General features: G+C 35.0%; 1 protein-coding gene across 4 annotated transcripts in view; it reads right to left on the bottom strand.

The window, feature by feature from the left end:
- The window catches only part of FOCAD (focadhesin), a 247,973-nt gene that overhangs the window by 201,350 nt on the left and 29,500 nt on the right, over positions 1-17,123 (bottom strand). For all 4 annotated transcript variants that reach the window (XM_036217571.1, XM_016160422.2, XM_036217572.1 and 1 more), the window contains one exon: positions 2,046-2,150. In XM_036217571.1, coding sequence (XP_036073464.1) covers positions 2,046-2,150 — 105 coding nt within the window. The remainder of the gene's footprint in view (positions 1-2,045; positions 2,151-17,123) is intronic.

The following is a 17,123-nucleotide window of genomic DNA, read 5'->3' as shown; positions in this document are numbered from 1 at the left end:
TGCCATTCAACAAGGTCCCAGGTAATTAGAATGCATAGTAGAGAGCAGCTAACATACCACTTTGTACTCACTGTGAATCAGAATCACCTGGAACCTTTCTATAAATACAAATGCCTAGTCCTCCAGCAGAGATTCTCATTCAGTGGATCTGGGGTATTTGACTGTTCCTATGTTCCAAACCCAGGTGGTTCTAATGAGCAGCATGGGCTGAGAACCACTGAATTAAAAACACCCCACTGGGAGGAGGGAAAAATGGAGCAACCGCTAACAGGTGAGGAATTTCTTATTGGAATGATGAAAATGTCCTAAAATTGACTGTGGTGATGGTTGCAAAATTCTATGAATATACCAAAACCATGAGAATAGTATACTTTAAATGGTCAATCATGTGACGTATAAATTAAATGTCAATAAAACATATAAAAAAATAAATTTAAATTTTCAATAGCTTTCCTATTTTTAAATAAATAAATAACCCACCACTAAACAACAATAAAATAAAATTATTTTCTATCCTGGAACTCTAGCCCAGAGTTTGAACTTCTTTTTAAAAAGAGAAAAAACACAGATGCTTATATGACTGATCTAGAAATATTAAGATCTGCTCATCTGCTCCTTAGCTTCGAATCTGTTCACGGTTATGCATGAAGGAGAAACCAGAAAAGAAACCTGTATCCCAAGGGGCGCCATTATGCACTGTGTTTAAAAAAACAAAAACAAAAACAAAAACAAAAGGCATATTTATCATTTTGGAAAAGTTTACCCTGCATACCCCAAGTTTCCACAGTATTTTCAAATAGTAAATTTTTCTTTTGCTTCCCTTATGAAAAATAAATTCACTAATGAATGAAGAAATAAGTTAATCAATTAATTCATTGTACCACATTCTTCCAACTTTTCTGTATGTTTGAAGACATTCAAAAAACATGTTAAAATATATAAAATATATGTAAATCTCACCTTGCTTAAGAAAAATTGTCTTAAGAAACATGATAATATACTCAAAAATAAATCATAAATAGCAGGAAAATTTCAGGAAAGATCATTGTAATAGATGAAACACTGTTTACTTATTCTCAAAAAGAAAGCACTATAAATATATGTAAGTAATAGGCACCACTTGGCATTTGAAAGACACTCTCACAGTTTATGATTGCTGTGGTGTCAAATGTTCAAAACTGCAGGTGCTGTCTGCTCAAGCCAAGGAGGGTTCACAAGTATATGATTTATTACTCTCCCTGTTGAATTACCACAGCCCATGGAAGCCATTTCCCTTCAGGAACCAGTGCCCTTGTTTACAGTTCCATGTTCTCATTCTTCTGAAGCAGGCACATTTTGGATGCATCACTGAGCAGAGTTCCTAGTACAATATACATTGGCTACACGGCATCCTTGGGGGCCTCTGCTCACTAATTGGGAGCTCCTCTCTTAAGAAATGGCTTTCTGGGAACCTCAAAGCAATGGTTAAGGACACCTTCACAAATAAGTAGGATGCCCTTCCTTGCCCACAACTCCCCCATAAAATCCAATGCATTTCACTATAATTGTTGCTGTATTTTCTTTGAAAATAATCCCACCATGTTACATTCTATAGATCAGCAATCCCCACCCTTTTTGGCACCAGGGACCAGTGCTCCTATAAGCACTGATGATTTGAGGTGGAGCTGAGGCGGCACTGGGGAGTGGGTGCAAATACAGATGAAGCTTCACTGGCTCAACCCACGCTCACCTGTTGTGTGGCCCAGTTCCTAACAGGCCATTGACGGTACTGGCCTACAGCCTAGGGGGGTTAGAGACCACTGCCATAGATGATAAAGAAAAGGCAAACCGATGCTTCTAACTACTGACTTTGCCCTGGATAATGACTCTTGGCCAGTCTATTACTTTTCATGGTGAAGAAGTTTACCTCTCTGCTTTAAGTACATTTGCTCAATCTCTGTTGAATTAACTAATTCTTAATGGACTCGCATGTTTCAATTCATAATTTAGTTAATAATTCATACAATAAAAACATGTTTTTTATAAAGAAAGGAGAAAAGGCTTACCTAATAGTATATATATCCTGAATACTCTTTTCCCCAGCTTGTCCTTCCTTAAGAGCTTGCATTTGTAATAATTTCATAATGGCTTTTATCAAGCCATGTGTATTCCTGTGAAGAAATACAACATGTTATAGACATAAAGTAAATAATATTGAGATGCTTAATCATGCCATTTTTAAATAATTGAACATTAGCCACCCACACTGAACAGTAGCCACCCACAAGCAACCAGCTCATTCTACAGTACAGCCAAGAAGAGGCCTACAAGCAGACAACTCCTATCTAACACATTTAAAGAAATACAGCCAAGGAATCAAACCTCTAACCTATCAATCACCTCCCCACACATACTTGGGGGAATATCAATCAGGAAAAAACAAACATTAGCCCACATAATTGTACACAGTGACCATGTCAGTTACCCATACTGAATAATCAAGTCCTTCATTTATAAATATTAGCAGACCATGAATTATTATTCCAGACATATGAATAACCAGACATATGAAATGAATCAGCTATTCAAAAAAGTGAGCCAGGGGACCAATCAGAACCAATAACCCCCATTAAAACAAAGTTAATGAGAGAGAGGAAAAGAACTTTAAATTTTTTCCTTATTCCTGTAAGAAGTAGGAGGATAATATATCAAAAAGAAGAATAGCCTGCCCTTCTTGTTTTATTTTTTCTTTGTTCTTAATTTTTTAAATTGTGAAATGGGATTTTTTTCCAACTTTAGCTTGAGGTAAAAGTGACAAATACAATTGTAATATATTTAAAGTATACAATGTGATATATGTATTATACATTGTGAAATGATTACCATAATCAAGTTAGTTAATATACCCATAACCTCACGTGGCTTTCTTTAAAAAAAACTGCTACAGTGTAAAGAGAACCAGTGAAGGTGAATTTTGACGCTCTTCCTCTAGCTCTGCTCTGTACCCCATCCTTGGGACAGAAAGAAGACCCGGGAAACAGGCAGAGGACAGCAAAGGAGCCACCAGTGGCCCCTGCCCCACTACAAGTTCACAGTCAATTCACGCTCTCCCAATTTATAATATCTCTTTCTAGTTCTTTATTGATTTTAATTTAATACTTTTGGAATATATCTGGGTATATAGTCAAATAATTGTCCTGGTATTATTTATTGATTTTGTGGGGGTCTTTGTTTTTTTGGTTGTTTTTCTGTTTTTGTTTTTGTTTTTGTTTTGTTTTGTTTTGGTGAGATTGCTTAAGATCTTCTTCCCTAGCACATTTCAAATGTATAATATAATATTGTTAACTCTAGTCAGCATGCTGTATATTAGACCTTAAGAACTTGTTTGTCTTAAAACTAGAAGTTTGTGCCCTTTGGCCAACCTTTACCCATTTCCTCCCCTCCCCCCCCCCACCCAGCTCCTGACAACCACAACTCTACTCTCAGTTTCTATAAATTTGACTTTTTTTTTTTTTAGATTTCACATGTAAGTGATACCATACAATATTTGTCTTTGTCTGGCTTATTTCATTTACCATAATTCCCTCCAGATTTATTTATGTTGTTAAAATTACCCTACCCTTTTTATATAAGGATCTCCGGAGAACTAAAATGACATACTATAATTTTTTTAAAGAGTAATAATATTTTGGTCATGGTTATTAATATTCAGGAGCACCTAAGAGATATTTGTTAATTTTTTAAAAAGTAATAATATTTTAGTCATGGTTATTAATATTTGGGAGCACCTCTTGTAAGCTAAGTACTCTTCTAAGTGTTTACCATGAATTCTGTCATTTACTATACAGAATAAAGGGTTATAAATCACTGTTAATTTTATTTGAGGGCTAGGACAAGACTTAGACTTAGTCAATTGATAACATTTGGTGCAATTATGTGAGGTGTTATTGAGTATACTATTTTATGGCATTTAAAGTTTTCCAATTGATATGAATGTTCCTCAAAAAACTAAGAATTGATCTACCATATGATCCAGTAATCCCCCTACTGGATATTTACCCCAAAGACTTGAAAACTCATATCTGAAAAGATATTTGCACACTGATGTTCATAGCAGCACTATTCACAGTGGCCAAGACATGGAAGCCACTGAAGTGTCCTACGATAGATGATTGAATAAAGGAGCTGTGGTACATATATACAATGGAATATTACTCAGCCATAAGGAGAGATGAAATACTGCCATTTGCGACAACATGGATAGACTCTGAGATAATCATGCTAAGCGAAATAAGCCAGACTGAGAAAAGTTGAAAATCACATGATATCACTTATATGTGGGGTATAAACCTAAAAGCAACCAATGAACAGGAAAGAGATTCATGGTAGGAGGTGGGGGAGGAGGGAAGAGGTAGACAGGGTAAAAGGGGTCAAATATAGAGGGACTGGGGGAAGAAAGGGATCAAATATATAGTAGCTGAAGGAAACTGGACTCTAGGTGGTAATCTCACAATAGAATATATAGATGTCAAATTATAACGTACGCCTGAAAATGATATAATTGTATTAACCAATGTTACCTCAATAAACTTAAAAAAAAAATTTAAATACTAATATAAATAAATAAATAAATAAATAAATAAAATAGAGATTAAAAAAATAAAATAAAGTTTTCCAATTGACAAAAGGTTTGGCACCTCTGTCCAATACAGTGGCCAATAGCCACATGTGGCTTTAGCACTTATACTACAGCTAATCCAAATTGAGATGTGCTTTAAGTATAAAATACATGCTGGTTTTAAGAGTTAGGGCACAAAAAAAAGAATGTAAAATATCATATATGTTTTATATTGATTACATATTAAAATATTTTTGATATATGACGTTATATAAAATATATTGTTAAAATTAATATCGCCTGTTTTTTGTTTTTTTATTGTGGCTACTAGAAATTTTTGAGTTATATATGTGGCTCACATTTGGGTTCACATTATATTTCTATTTCCCGGCAATGCTGGAGACATTCTGGTAGTTTAGTTCCTAAGTGGATTCTTTGGTGAGCACTGAGGTTTCCCTTGCAGCTGAGGCACTTTCCACAATCTTTACAACAGTACATTTTCTCTTTCATAGTGATCTTCTCATAATCATGCGAAGTAGACTCATGAATGAATCTTTTCTGACAGATAGCACACACATATAGTTTCTCTTCTGTGTGGATTCCCTGGTGAACACAGAGGTCTCAACATTGCACGAAGCCTTTCGCCTAAGATCCTCTCTCCTGTGTTCTCTGATAGAGGTCAAACAGATTAAGCTTTTCTCGCATACTCTACATTGTTATTGTGTCCATTCCATGGTAGTTTATTTTGACCAATACTATAGCCAGTTATCCCATTGTGACTCAATAAAAATTAAAAAGTAACTTTTAAAAAAAATCGAAATAAACTAGCTGTTTTAGAAAGATCTCATTGCATGACACCCCTTTGAGCCCTCCTTGGGAACAGAGGTACTGCCTTGTTTTCCTCCATTAGTACTGCTCACATTCTTCTGGTGACTTTCTCTATTGACAGAATACTGAGTTTCTAGAATCCTCTTCCTCTAAAGTTTGGGAAAAGATATCTCAACATGTAAACTTTTAGAAAAAAATTCCATCTTTGCAATTCTTTATTCTACTCACTTTTATAGAATCAAAACCATTCCACAGCTGAGGATTCTGGATTTTATGAAATGAAATCTTCCCTTACATCTTCCAGCTCTTCACAACTCTTCACACTTTCTTTTACAAAGACCTGAAGATTCTTCCACACAGAAGTCATAGGTGTTCTATAACCAATTTATCAAGAACCTCCTCCTGGGTGTGAACATCTGGACTCAGTCACAGAGGGCAAAGCTTACAGAGCATTCTCAGAGCTTCAGTACAATCTGACTCCTCTAAATATATACATTTGCTAAAGCTAACTCACTAGCCTTTAGGGTTGCAGTCTTTCTTTTTGAAAGTTAGTTCCTCGAGATGATACAAACCCCCTGGCTCTGACCCAAGGCTGTGCCTAGATGTTGTACAAGACCATAAAATCTCAGGTCTGTAACTATATCTAGCAGATAAATTCTCATCATCACTGAGAGAGTGAGTAGTTCCCAGACTGCGGCATCTGATAGAGACTTATCACAGGGGGCTGACTCTGGTTTGCACTGGTAAAAGGTCACTACATGTTCAGAGGCATCTTTGTCTTTTGGCTTTCAATATTTATGCAACTAGAAATTAGCTCTAATGTTTGATTTAAGCTAAAATGACTTCATTTACATACAGCTGGGTAAAGTCCAGGCCCCACCTAGTAACCATGCTTAGTCATTCTCTGAGCCTAATGATTAGTTTAAATGGTACTCATTTTAGATGATCAGTGTTAATTGAATTTCTGACTAAATTTCTTCCAAGCAATATGGATTCGTTAAATACGAGTGAACCTCAGAGATGTTACAGGTTCGGTTCCAGACCACTGCAAAAACCAAGTATTGCAATAAAGTGAGTTGTAACCTTTTTACTGATGGATGGTCTTGCCTTCAGTTTATTTAAAAAAAAAAAAACAAAAAAACAAAAAACTTGTGAAGCACAATAAAATGAAGTATGCCTGTAATCCTTTTTTTGTACATGAAACTATATTGGTTTCCCTTATTTAATGATTTATTTGTCATATGACTAGAGTTTTAGAGAAGCAGATAGTAGACCTATAATTTTAACCAACATAGGTCACCCACTCTTTTATGAAAGCAGTAGAATCTCAGAGAAAAGTTCACACATCATATTTGCATTAAATTTCAGGGATATTACAGAACCAATGAGGCTGATGAATAAACTCATTTCTTAACCATTAAGTCTTGCTTGGTCTTATTTGTGGATCCAAATTTGACTGTGTGGATAATAAGGTCCTTACTGTATTATAAGCAAGAGTGTGGCATGAATAGATTATGATTTTTTAAAGATATGGCATCAATCAAATCACATATATATCCATTCCAATAATAACACATTTGCCTTAAATTCAGCTGAATAGCTATTTAAATTATTTGAATATTTCAAGTGGATTGAGAGGGATGGCTTGAAATTCATATTTATTTAAATCCCTGCTTTAATTCTAATTATTTAGGCAATGTTGGACAAATCACTTAATGCCTGGGCATCTCAACATACTTATCTGTACAGTCTAGAATCATGGTAATAAACCCAGCTCTCATGTTGTTTTAAAGAATAAAGAAAAGTATGTCAGTAAACTATCTGGTTATTTTTTTTCAAAAAGTTGTGATATTCTGTGATATTCTAATATTTGTAACTATACCATAAAGACTGTAATGTTTTTACTCTTTACAGATATGGCCATACAAACACCAGTGTCAGAGCTGATGAATGATAAATAATGATAATTATAAACCCACCCTACCTCCTAGTGTTTCTCGCCTCTTCAAAAAAAAAAAAAATCTCTAACTAAAATGTTTTATCAAAGTTATTAGGGATGATTTTCAGGAGAAAGCAAACAAAGTTAATATAAGAGATAGTCTGAGATGAAATATTTACAACATCTATGACAGAGAAAGAATTAATATCCATAAAAACAAGCAAAGCAACAAAAGGCAAATCATATAACAGAAACCCAAGCAGAGAATATATAGATATGCAAATCACAGAAGAATAAGATTCATAATATCCAGCACTGATGAGTGAATGGGGAAATAAGCACTTTACATTGAGCATACACTGGTTAAGCCTTTATGGAGAGCAATTTGGCAGTACCCATAAAAATTTTTAATACATATACTTTTCTCTCATAAATTCCACTTCTAAGAACCCATCCTAAAAAAAATACCCTTATGTATACCCAAAAGAAGATATTATATTGTATTTATTATTTTAAAAAATGAAAGAAAAAATACATGTTTATTAATAGAGAGTTAAAATACGATACATCCACATTATAGAATACTCTGTGGCCATTAACACAGATGCAAACTGATCTATAGAAAGACATCTAACATATACTAAGAGGAAAAAAAACAAGTTTTAGAACATATACATATGAATAAAATATTTTTATTTTAAAACACTTGGAATGTATGCACTTAAACTTTTTTGTAGGTCTAGAAATGGGGCTCAGATTTCATTGGAATTAGCTGGTCCCTGATTTCATGTGCCTGGACCTGATTTCAGATCACCCTAGCCTTCTCTGTACTCTAGAGAGAACCAAGACCAGAATCTGGAGGAACCTCTGAGACATCATGCCAGCGTTGTGCCTTTCCACCACTGCCAATTCCTAGTTTTCACCAGGGCCCAACGAGAAAGTGAATTTTTTTAAAAAGAAGATGATGAAAAGAAGTTTTACCACTTACTACTTTCACTATCTACAAGTGCCACTGTTCGAGTTTTCAGAAAAGGTATGTACTACTTTTTTTTTTTATTAGTGAAAAAGGAAAATTAAATTTATAATTTCAAGATGAGAAAGGACTCTCTGAACACAAACAGAAAATTAAACCTGATGCCCCAGTTAGGTAGTATGATTATAAATTTAAATAAACAATGAAATAACCACAGTGTCTGTTATTTAGAACCTGTCTTCAGCCACAGTTTAGCACAGACACAAAAATATGTTAATTTGAGAAAGAAGACTTCTGAGAAATATTTTCAGGAAGTGGATTTAGCCCTTAGACAAACAGGCTGCCTCTGTTTAAGAAGAGTTATTTAACAAATCAAAGACTTTCATCAAGGCAGAAAAAATCTGATTAGATATTATGACTAACATTCATGGTACAAAATGTTCAGGAGATATCATTACCAAGAAAGAAAAAAAAAGGCATATTTAGCCGCCTACTAAATATTTCCACCTTAGCGTCTGAATTGTGCCTCAAATTCAACATGTCCAAAACCAAACTCATACTCTTCCCACACGCCTGGTCTTTTAATGGTCCCTATCTACCTGTTAGGCAAGCCAGAAATCAAAGCATAGCTTTTGACATATCCTTTTCAGTCATCCTCATATTCAATCATCTCAAATGCTTTACCCCCAAAATATTTCACAAATTTGTTTATTTCCCTCCATCTCTAGTGCAAACAATCATCATCCCTCCCTTGAACTTCAGCAACAGCCACCTAAACTCATCTTTCTGTAACTACTCTATCTGCCTACCCAATACTTTCAATGTTATCCTCATATTGGAGCCAGAATGGAATTTCTGAAACTACAGATGCCCACTAGATAAAGACTTCAACAGATTCCCTCTGTATTCAGCATAAAGTCCCAAATCTCAAGATTAACCCTCACAGCCTACATCGTCTGGCCTATACTTGCCTGCCCAGCTTCAGCTCAAACCGCTATCCCATTGCTCTTGGCATTCTTTCAGGCCTTCCTACTAGCCATCTTCCCTCCCACCACAGGGGCTTGACACATACTATTTCCTATAACTGGAAAGTTCTACCCCCTCCTATTTGCCTAGATAAATTCTATTCATTCCTCAGTATCAACTTAGGTTTTACTTCATCAGGAAAGCTTTCCTTGCCCTCCATTATGAGGTCAAACTCACATATTAAAGGGACTCCCAGCACAGTGTACTTGTCTGAATGTAATTTAATGTGTAACTGCAATTGTGATTGTGGCAATCTCTCCCTCTAAACCCAAAGTATCTTGGATGCAGTAATAATGTTTGCTTTCCTCACCATATCACAGAACCTAGCATAGGTATATAGGAGTATTCAATAAATGTTTAATTAATAGATGAATAGATGGGTGAAAGACAGCTAAGGTACTGTCTTGCTTAGCTACAGAAGTAACCTTTAAAGGTAATTTCTAGTTCTATAATTACATGAGTTTACATATGTACACTATAGAATCTGATATCTTTATTTTTTAAATTTGTTAGTGTATTACTAAATAAACAAATATAAGTGGTAGCACTAGTTGTGGTTATAGGTCTTTTTATTTTAGGGGTTGCACATTTAGCAAATGAGGGAATTGTAAATACTAGGAAGATAAAATTAACATAATACTCTTTATATTATCGAGCAATAAAATAACTCTACTGGGAGAAGGGAGGCAAGTGTTTTTTTGTTGGAGTTTCAAAGTACATCTAAATCCATGTACTTATAACATTAAAACCAACTTAAGACTCCTGATAGAATAAGTAAAGTAAAAGATAAACATTCGGCATGGTAAATAGAGATTTCACTACTGTAGTGATACTGCCCACCGTGCAGCTTAATTCACCACAATGAAAATTAACTCCTAAGAGAGTATTAGGAATATTAGATGTTTCCTATTGACTTAAGATCTGAGCAGCAGCAAGAAGTCCCTTTTTGAAGACACTATTTTCTTCTACTCCTTTCCCTCTTAATTAATTGGTTATATATGCAAATAAGACTTTTGAAACTTAAACTTCTCTCTCTCTCATTGTTTCTAAAGAGTGGGTCCAAAACAGACTCAAAAATAGTGAAAACATAAAGTCTCAAAAAAATCATTTTTTTAAAAAAAGGACAAAAATATATCAGTTATGTTTAAATCCATGTACTCATAATTCTCTATAAAATAAAACCCATTGATCAACACAGAATGATCCTAAAAATAAATAAACTGATTATTTTGAAGTTTAGTAAATAAAGAGAAAGAATCAGGTATATATCTTGCATTTCTATACAAATTCTACTACTGGTAACCAAACAATAGATATGGGAAGGTTCTCTTTACAGCAGTATTTCAGGTAATAAGTAATAGATTTAGAATGTCACCATTTTGAAACTCCTAATGACTTAATGGATCAAGCATCAATAGCTAACATTATCAAAAAAGAAAACAATCAAATATTATGTCTCTCGATGGAAGAACACTTACCACTTATGAAGATGTCTTCCTGCCCCCCACACACTCCCAACAACAAAAACTTAACTTAAATCTCATCAAATTTCTAGAAGAAAACTTTCAATGTACAGAAATACAGAGAAAAAAGCCAAAGCACATTGGGACACCATCAGCAAAATCCACGTTGGAAATCACTGCAAGCAATCAAGTTTCTTCAACAAACTATAAGAAAGAGAGAGACAGAGAGAGAAAGAGAGAGAGAGAGAGAGAGAGAGAGAGAGAGATGGACAGATATGAGGGAGTGGTCCTACAGATGAAAAGAGAAATAAAAGATGTAATGACCAATTCTCATTAAGGCAAATTGTAAAAAAATATACATGAGGTAATTAGAAATCTGAAGAGTGACTGGCTATTGAAAAAAATTATGTGCACTCATACATATATCCAGGTGTAATAACGACACTACTGTTATATTTTTTTAAAAGAGGTATATACTTAAATATCTATATAAGAAATTACACAATGCCTGGGATTTGCTCCAAAAGAATATGGGCAGAATGGCAGTAGATGGGGTTACACAGGGAGCAGGACTGGCCATGGATTAATGGCTGTTGAACAGGAACATAAGAGTTCATAACACTATTCTACTTACTTTTGAAATTCTCCATGAAGTTTTAAAAGTCATAGGAAGAGTTCCTCTTTGTAACATGTATTTTTTTCCAAAAATTTTTTGGTTATGTTTTTGTGTCACACTCCAAGCTACAGTTTCCTTCCTTTACCTCCCTTCCCTTGGCAACCAAGGCAGTGGTTTTTTCTATCATTATTGCTATTTGAGATAATTTATAGTTTCAAAAAATATTCTAGAGCATGATGATGATAACAACAACAATGATAATAGAAAACATGGTGGCATCTTGTCATCACAGTAAAACAATTACATTATCCTTGACAATGACTCTTCATCATTCAATTTCTCCTCCCGCTACCCCTATAGGAGCAACAAAGATCTAATATCAGTTGCTCATACTTAAGCACAATTATGTTTCAATGCTAGAGGTGAGATAAGATGCTGAGAGATACCTATTTCCAAAGTTATAGCTCAATCCCAAATTCAATCCCAGTGCAGAAAACTCCTTGGGAATAGCGTCCAAGTCCTCTCTCGGTTTGAGGAATGACCACTCCTTCCCCATTCATATTGACAGTGTATAAGGGAGCCCAGCACACATATTTTCACACAATAAAGACACAGCTTCTGGTGGGTTAAATTATGTCTCCCAAATAATACATCTTAGTTCTAACCCCTGGTACCTATGAATGTTACTTAATTTGGAAATAGGGCTTTTGCATATATAATTAAGTTAAGGACCTTGAGATGAGCTCATCCTGGGTGGGCCTTAAACTCAAAGACCGGTATCCTCATAAGAGAAAAGAAAGTGATTTAAGATACAAAGATACACAGAGAAGGTCATGAAAAGACAGAGGCAAAGACTGAAGTTATACGGCCATAAGCCAAGGAGCACCAAGGGTTGCTGACAACCACCAGAAGCTAGGAAACAGAAATGAAACAAATTTCCCAGCCAGAAAGAACCAATCCTGCTAACATCTAGGTTTTGGACTTCTACCCTCCAGAATTTTGAGATAATAAATTTCTGTTATTTTAAGCCCTCAAGTTTGTGGTCATTTGTTACAACAGTCCTAAAACAAAACCTAATACATAGGCCCTGGCAGAACTGACTGGTCCAGGAGTAAATATCTCACACATGCTCAGTTCTAGCCTTGGAAATCTGTAATTGTGACCAAGAAATTCCAACCTCAGTCTGGCTGTCTCTTATATGTAAAAGATGTTAACCTAGGAGGAGGTTGCGGCTTGTGGGCTAAGAAGCAGAGAAAGTCTGTGGCAAAAGAGAAGAAACACATACCCTGTGATCCAATTTGTTTCCGAGACTCAGGTGCACCCCTGTTCTTGGGTCCTATGGGACACTCCTTTATCAAAAAAATTAAAATCACTCTTTTATGCTTAGACTAGTTCAAGTGGGTTTCTGTAAATTGTCACCCAAAGAGTCCTAACACACTCAGGAATATGCTGCCAAAAACCTTTCAGTAAAGATTGGCTGGAACAAGTCCTTCCTGGGTGGGTGCCAAGAAAAGCTGAATTGACTCAAGAACCCTCTAAGAGAGAGCAAAGGAAACTTCAGGCTAGAGATACAAGCACAGTGGCAAAAGATAATGCAAAACAGAACCTCAGTTTTCACTGGGCATAAGAGTCAAGACCAGATTTTATCATGAGAGGGAGTATGGGTTAATAAAGATGTTGAATATTCCAAAAAATTAAAAAGAAAACAGAAAAGAAAAAAAAAATTGGTCAAGCTGTACAAACTATACTTATTAAAACTACCCGTGAAAATCGATTTTTACTATATAAATATAGCACGATTTCTTTGTACATATAAATAATATGTATCAGATTTCCTTTTGGGGAGGTTTATTTGATTACAACATTAACCACTGTTCATGTATTTTGGTCTCCTTTTGAAAAGACTACAAATAAATGCTTGCTTCTTTGCTTTCAAAATATTCCAATCTGAAGTAGAAGTACCTATACTAATTTTTTTCTGCAAGTGATGAGAATAACAAGGGTTTGGGTTGAAGAGAATACACAAACATCCATCCCAAAAGGGGACAACCTTAGTTATTGTGGGAACAAATGATACAAATGTGGCCAAGTCCCTTTTTAACTGAAAAGGAGTTAACTGGCCAGTCTTAAGCATAGTAAGTCACCAACAAATAATTAATTCTAAATTAATGATCAAATCATTTTCTAGATTCATTATAAAATTGTACAAGAAAAGAGAGAGAGAGCGCGCACGCGCAAGCCAGGAAGAGAAAGGATATCTAAAAAATAAAAATAAATAAAAAGTTCTGAGAAACCCTGCTTGAATAAATGACAACAAAATAATGCTTCTCAAAAAAACATCTGAGTTGTAATGCTATTGAGTTTTGCTTGGGAAAGCCCAGTACACTCATTTGTTTTCTAAATACTAGAAAACAGCCTGATTTCTTCTGAAATATTTTTTATTATAAAAGTAACGTGTTCAGTAGTCAATTTCCTTAAATCACCTAGAAAAATCTTAGCATAAAACATGACTCTTATAACGGAAGATTTTGTGACAAAGCCTTCAACCAGCTCAACTAACGTAAAAAAGAAATAGGGCAGAAAGGCTGAGACAAGAAAAGTGGCTGGAATTACTTTCCTGATTATGAGTTGCAAGTTAAGATAGATTCCGGGATTTTAGAGAAAGAAAACAAATTGGAAAAAAGGAAAGGAGAATATCTGGAAACAAGCTAAATGACTTAAAAGATTATTTGAAAGAAAAGATGTGATAACAGACAAGATCTAGTCATTCTACACTTTCAGATAAGAGTTAAATGAGCAATGATACCAATTTAGATTTAAACACTAAAAGCATCTCAAATTCATGAAAAATACTCTGACACCCCAGCAGCAGATGAAAGCATGCTAAATAAGACTATATTCCTTAAATGCTGGAAGAAACTTCATGAAGGCATTCTTCCTTGGGTTTTCTTCTCCTATTAAATAAAATAAAGAGAAATAGGCTAAATACAGAAAAGCTTCACAAATGCAAGATATAAATACAGAGTCTCCTCAGTTGCTAGCCATTTCCTACATGATAAAAAAGCAGTTAGGCTTCCCAAAGAACAAGATCATAAACACAAGAGAAGACCCTAAGAGACAAGAATTGTTCTCATTAAATTAAATCTTAATTCAAATAGTTCTCAGAGTTCTTTTTTAACCAAATCGTACCTTCATCAATCCGTGATCAAAGACTCAACGAATTCAACAACTCTAGTCAGGCTCCACTATGGGCATTTTTAATACCTTATGCAAAATTTCATGAAAAAGGAGCTTTTAGGAACTTCAGAAAATACTTTAATCTCTCACACCTTAATACACTTTATTTTCCCCAAATACATAAATTGCAGTTCTCTTCCCTGTTTAAAAGCACAAAAAGCACACAAATCAAGTGGCAGCCTAGTTTATCTAGAGCATAACAATTCTATCAAACACAGTTTTAAAAGAAGGGGGGGGGCATTGGGGAAGCAGTTGGACTGAAATTACAGGCTGTCATGACATCTCAATATCAAAAACTGAATACCTGGTTCCACAGGAGAGTACAGTTTTTATTCACAGTCTCGTTACTAAGCAACTATAACAATGGCTGCAAGAGCTTTTTAGAAGCTAGTGTAGTTAAGGCGGCAGGCAATCTAAGGAAAGGAAAAATGGGGAAAACTCCTTGCTTTGGAAATCTTTATCTCAGGATAAACTCAATGTAATAACAAACAAACAAGCAAAACCAAAAACAATCTAAACTTAAAACAAGTAGTTTCTTAAAGGACAAGAAAAGTACATGGTACTATGTATCATTCACTTTAATTTTAGTTTTGTTTAATTTCAAAATTCACATTTAACTGGTGATAATGATTTCCTTACTGTGTTGCCTTTGTGGTCCCTTCTTTCCGTCACCCTCCCTAAGGAATTTTTTTCCCCAAATTTCCCTACTGATTAAAAGAACATTTTTGACCTCTTAAATCCATTTCTTTGTTTACAGAAGCTATAAAAACTAGTTTACAATTGTTTCATGTTGCCTCAGCTTTGAACTGAGAACACTCTTGGACATCAAACTATTCCTTTGAAGGGAGCAGTGTCTCAAACAGAGCCAGACACTTTCCCAGCCTCTCCCTCAACCAGAGCTTTGCAAATGTCAAGTCTTTTTCAAAGTTAGACTATACAGTGTGGGTTAGATTTGGGGTGGGGCTAGGGTAAGAGGGCTTTCCATAAATGTTCCAAGAGAATTTTATAGACTGGACTTGCAAAGGGCTAAGGAGTGGGGTTATAAAGTTAGAAGATATAACCTCACCGACTTTTCCTTCAATCTTTCCTTACAGCTTTCAACATTTACTGCAATGTGAGAAAGGTCTAGAAACTACTATATTCTCTAAATATCTGTTCTACAGAAAACTACTTCTATTTCTCCCTCCGGGAGTTCAGTTCCCCTTTCTTCTTCTCTCCTTCTCTCCCTCTCCCTCTCCCTTTCTCTCCCTTCTCCCTCCCCTCCCCTCTCCCCACCTCTCCCCCTTCTCTGACTCTCTTCCTCTCCTTCTCTGTCTCTCTCCTTTCTCTCTCTCTTAGTTCCTGAAAGATGCTAAGCTAGTAAGCAAAATGAAAAGGTATTAGAATTATTTTCTACATCAAAGCTGAGCAATCATCGTGTGGCTCTGTTCCTGAGGTGCCTTTACATTCTGATAAAACTCTACTTTGAAAAGAGACTTCCAGAGACGAGTAGAAACTTAAATACTGGAAAGTGAAGATACAAAATGTCTCAGCCAAGAAGCACAGCCAAGTGTCAAAGTCATGCCTGCTTTTAGATCCCAAAGATAAAGGTAATTTTCTGTCAGAAGATTCCCTGAACAGTATTTGGAGGAAGAGCCTGTTTAGGTCTCCTGTTTTTAATTAAATTTAGTTTCATTTCTTAAATTTAATTCTCATTTTACTTTTTTAAAAGACATAAACAATGTGCAGTCTTTGTAATCACTACAAACCACTCTGTTACTTGAAATAAACCAAATGAAGAACATTCTTCACATATAGTTATTACCTCTCCTGGCAACAATAAAGAAAACTTAGCACTTACATTACACATTTCATGGTCAAACTGATTTAAAAATTGGTTAGCTTCAGGGTTTACTCTTGTCAACATTTTCCTGCAACTAATGATTTGGACAACATGAACATTCTCAGATAAGAAACCTTTTTTTTTCTTTTCAGAATTCTTCGACTGTTAAAATTCTTATATTTGCAAACTATAAAATTCAAGTCTTTTTTTAATATCTTGGCCATATTTCCAAAGACCTTTGAAAACTAATGGTCACCTATATGTGTAAGATTATATTGCTCATCGAAGCACTGCTAGTAATTGTAAAAATATTGAAAACAATAGGGAATTGGTAAATTATAGCACATTTATATAACAGTGTATTATGCAGCTGGAAAAACTAGAAAGTACTTTATATATGTGAAGGAATGATCCCGAAGATATATTTTTCACTGAAAATGCAAAATAAAGAACACTATACATAGAAGGCTACTGATTCTGTTTTTCAAAGAAAAATATGTACAGTTAAATTTTCAGTTACATGTGCAAAAAATAATAAGACCTGGTAAGACTTCTGCCTCTGAGGAGAAAAAATGAGAACCAAGGTAAGACAAAGCCTCTGCCTCATATATCCTTTCGAATA

The sequence above is a fragment of the Rousettus aegyptiacus genome, unplaced genomic scaffold (genome assembly GCF_014176215.1).
Source record: "Rousettus aegyptiacus isolate mRouAeg1 unplaced genomic scaffold, mRouAeg1.p scaffold_m13_p_3, whole genome shotgun sequence".
NCBI lineage: Eukaryota > Metazoa > Chordata > Mammalia > Chiroptera > Pteropodidae > Rousettus > Rousettus aegyptiacus.
The sequence above is the reverse complement of the archived record's forward strand: the minus strand, read 5'-3'. Positions and strand labels throughout refer to the sequence as shown.